The 3,267-nt window shown below is 47.7% G+C and overlaps 3 protein-coding genes across 3 annotated transcripts; 1 reads left to right on the forward strand and 2 right to left on the reverse strand.

Moving 5' to 3' along the window:
- Nucleotides 1-175: 175 nt before the first annotated feature.
- Nucleotides 176-643, reverse strand: FOMMEDRAFT_99382 (uncharacterized protein; the record flags this gene model as incomplete). Its single annotated transcript, XM_007272229.1, has 3 exons — nucleotides 176-305; nucleotides 358-439; nucleotides 517-643. Coding segments are annotated over 3 exons (339 nt in total), but the record flags the coding sequence as incomplete, so codon positions are not given.
- A 718-nt stretch (nucleotides 644-1,361) lies between these two features.
- FOMMEDRAFT_163309 (uncharacterized protein) lies at nucleotides 1,362-2,472 on the forward strand (the record flags this gene model as incomplete). Its single annotated transcript, XM_007272230.1, has 3 exons — nucleotides 1,362-1,609; nucleotides 1,666-1,767; nucleotides 2,262-2,472. 3 exons carry the CDS (start codon nucleotides 1,362-1,364, stop codon nucleotides 2,470-2,472), a joined length of 561 nt encoding a protein of 186 aa, XP_007272292.1.
- A 246-nt stretch (nucleotides 2,473-2,718) lies between these two features.
- FOMMEDRAFT_163310 (uncharacterized protein) lies at nucleotides 2,719-3,156 on the reverse strand (the record flags this gene model as incomplete). Its single annotated transcript, XM_007272231.1, has 1 exon — nucleotides 2,719-3,156. One exon carries the CDS (start codon nucleotides 3,154-3,156, stop codon nucleotides 2,719-2,721), a length of 438 nt encoding a protein of 145 aa, XP_007272293.1.
- Nucleotides 3,157-3,267: the final 111 nt, after the last annotated feature.

Raw genomic sequence — 3,267 nt, forward strand, 5'->3', positions numbered from 1 at the left:
TTTTGTGTCAGCTCTATGCTGCACTCATATACAGTAGTCCAGCTAATCGTCGCAAGGATTTTGCAAACCTTTGCCGGAAAGGCCCAAGGCTTGTTGCTTTTGAATTTCGGGTCTATGTCGTTTGCAGCTTGCTCTGTTTATGGAGCTGAAGGCATCATTACAGACATTGATGGAGCTAGAGGTTGAGGGTTTGGACGAATTGGAGAAATGTATACTTATGTTCAACAGCCAGAGTATACATGCGAATTACGGCTGTCTGGACGACCTCAGAGAGACGCATAATGGTTCCGACGTTCCGGATCTTCCTGTTTGCTAGAACAAATTCGTGACTGTGAGGACCATGCCACCAAATCAAACTTGAACATGCCATTATCAATTGTCTGCTCTCGAGATTCAGAAGTGTTTCTCTTCCTATACGGAACTCCCATCTTTGCATGTGCTAAGCACAACAACAATAACAACACATAAACATAACTTAGTTTAACCTCAACTTCAAGAACTCCAACTGTTACTCACTTGCACCCTGCCCTACAAACGGCTCCTGCACAATCGCTGCACCACTCGACGATTCGCCAAACACAACTTCCGACACGATCGCATTCTCCTCAACGACCGTCCTGCAGCCAACACAGAAACCGTTGCCTCCCGCTGCATCGTATTCTATGTGATCGTTCCACCACAGTCACCACACACTGTCTGTTCGAATTCATTTCAGCATTGTCATTCACAAGTAAAAGAAGCTTTTAGGGAAATATACCATTTTCAGTCAATAAAAATTTAATAAAGATAAGCTGGGGTATCTGAGAGAACAGAGGGAGAAGGAGATGTGATAAAGTCGGTGTATGCGTGGGAAACACCTAACGCATTTTGATTCAGCTGCCACTTCGCCAAACTTTAACATTAACTCGTCCCTTCATTCCGCTACACAAAAAAAACACACTATTAACGTTTTTTGAGGATTAGCGTTAGCCCCTGATGGCACACGAGTCAAGACAAACAAAGGCAAAAACAAGCTCAAGAGCAATAAACTCGAACGGTACGTTTTTTTCTCTCACTTCTCACCGTTCCGAAGTAACTTGCTTACGTTGACCAAACCAGTCTTCAATCGATTTCGGCTGCATCCGCTGCGAAAAAACTTCAAAAGTCTCGCGTGGAAGTTCATAGATCGATATCGCTACCAGTGTACCATTAAAAGCGCTCAGGGGTGGTGTTTTTGCGATGTTTCTCGTCAACATCCATCTTTTTGCATCCTTTGGCCTCTCAGTGAAGCCCACTGAGACAATGAACGTTCAATCCGTCCATTCGTTCGTAAGTCCACTTTCCTTTCGCATCCTAGTTCAACACATTAATAAGGATTTAGGATGAGCGTGCTAGAGCTTTCCAAGTTATCCTCTGTGCGACTATTCAAGGGCGAGCCCACCTCGTTCTTGTCTCTGACTGGTCCAAAACCAGCGCTAGCCGATTGCGTACTTGACGAAAAATCGGAATTCTGCAAACCTGGTAACTTGCTGAGCTGTTGTGCAGGACCTTCCCTCCCGTCGGATCTTAAGCTCGGTTCCATGAGTCACCATATGGTAGGCTTCAGTGATTCCGTGACATCGCCTTGTCGGTGAGCGACGTCAGCAATAGGATTAGCATATTATTGTACTGAATTCATTTTATCAGTCCGAATGCTTATGAGTTTCCAATAATTTTCGCATTCATCGCGACTGTAGCTTGCCCCGGTGAAGAGATCCCTTGCGGCATTGAAACAGAGCGAGTCCATCCGTGAGTGGCGTTTCATTCCCTATCCCGGTAGTGTGTTTATTAAATATGAATAGAAGATGTGCACTCCAGGTGTCTTTGACTAATCTTCTCACCTTCCGCGGAAGTGTACGGATCTTCTAACTTGGAGAATTTCTGGGATGGCTGAGACTCTCTATTGTTGTCTCGCATATAATCTTGGTGTCCGTTTCTGAAGGGCACTTCAAGCAACCGGATTATGATGAGGCTTGACTGATCTCGAAAGATCAGCAAGCCAAAAGCTGACGCCGAATTTGGCATCGCTTTTATATTATTACATGGAGAAGGAAGCCATGGCCGTACAGGAAGTGTGAAATAGAGAGAAAATAAAGAGGAAACAAGAGATACAATACAGAAACAAGTTCAAGTACAGAGCGGGCCGAGAGCAAGCACTCGCGGAAGGACGAGGAAGGAGCTAGGGTGCGGTCGCGGAAGCGGGACAGCGGAAAGCAGAGACAAACGTGCCGAAAGTAATGAAGGGCTATCACCGACGTTGTTGTATGGACTCCCGACAATATCGTTCAACTCGCTGTTGCATCGGAGGACGCTGTCGAGTTGCTGATATACACTTCGGAAGACTCGGACAAACGGCGGTTAGCGTTGGATGGGCATTATCCAGCAGGAGCAGACGCTCAGCTGACGATGGTCGATTCCGAAGGTAGTGGACACATTACCGACATCCCGGACTAAAAAGAAGACAGACACAAGAAGCCAGGAGGACGAGATGGCCCTCTTTGCGGTTCGTTACCATAATCGAGGTGTGGAATGATCTCTTGATCGTACGCATTTTCCTCTGGACGGCTGTCGAGATGAACGATACAAATACGAGACCTCTAGGCTTGGTTGGATACGTTCGTGACGCTGAAGACTGTATGGAGCCGCTTCTTTTGGTGACATCCATATGAACTATCTAGCGCTTTCTGTCTCCTCACCACGCTAGGGAGTTGAAAGTCTTGAGACGGAGTGTGACGGAGGAAGAGATGGAGGGCTGGGAGCCCTTGATCTTCTTCTGTCAACGGGGATGGAAGGAACCAAGACATCGTCCTCGCCTTCGTCCTCGTCCTCACCCTCATCCCGAACGTCCATCAATTCGTCCGGTGGCTCCGCTTCCTCCATCGTTCCCGGAAGAACGATCACAAGGGATCTATCAACCGATTGGACGTCCACTGATTGGGCCCGCGGCGTTCCTACGGGCGTTGAGCCGACCGATTCGTTTCTATCCCGATGGGACCCGTCACGTCCAGTCGTCAACTCCGGCGTACTCCAGTTACTGTCAAATCGGAACGTGTCCTCGGTTGCCAGTTCGTATTCTGGCATCAGCAGACTCCAATCCCGAGGCGGAGGAGTATCCCAGAGGTAAACTTCCCTCTTCATCTTCTGTTTTATGAGAGTGAAGTCTACCTCAATTTTCTAGTGTATCCTCTAAAGTCGGTCGTTCTGATGCACGATCTGAGATGGCGACCTCGTCCGTCCTGTTTCCCTCGT

Source organism: Fomitiporia mediterranea, assembly GCF_000271605.1.
Source record: "Fomitiporia mediterranea MF3/22 unplaced genomic scaffold FOMMEscaffold_506, whole genome shotgun sequence".
NCBI classification, from domain to species: domain Eukaryota; kingdom Fungi; phylum Basidiomycota; class Agaricomycetes; order Hymenochaetales; family Hymenochaetaceae; genus Fomitiporia; species Fomitiporia mediterranea.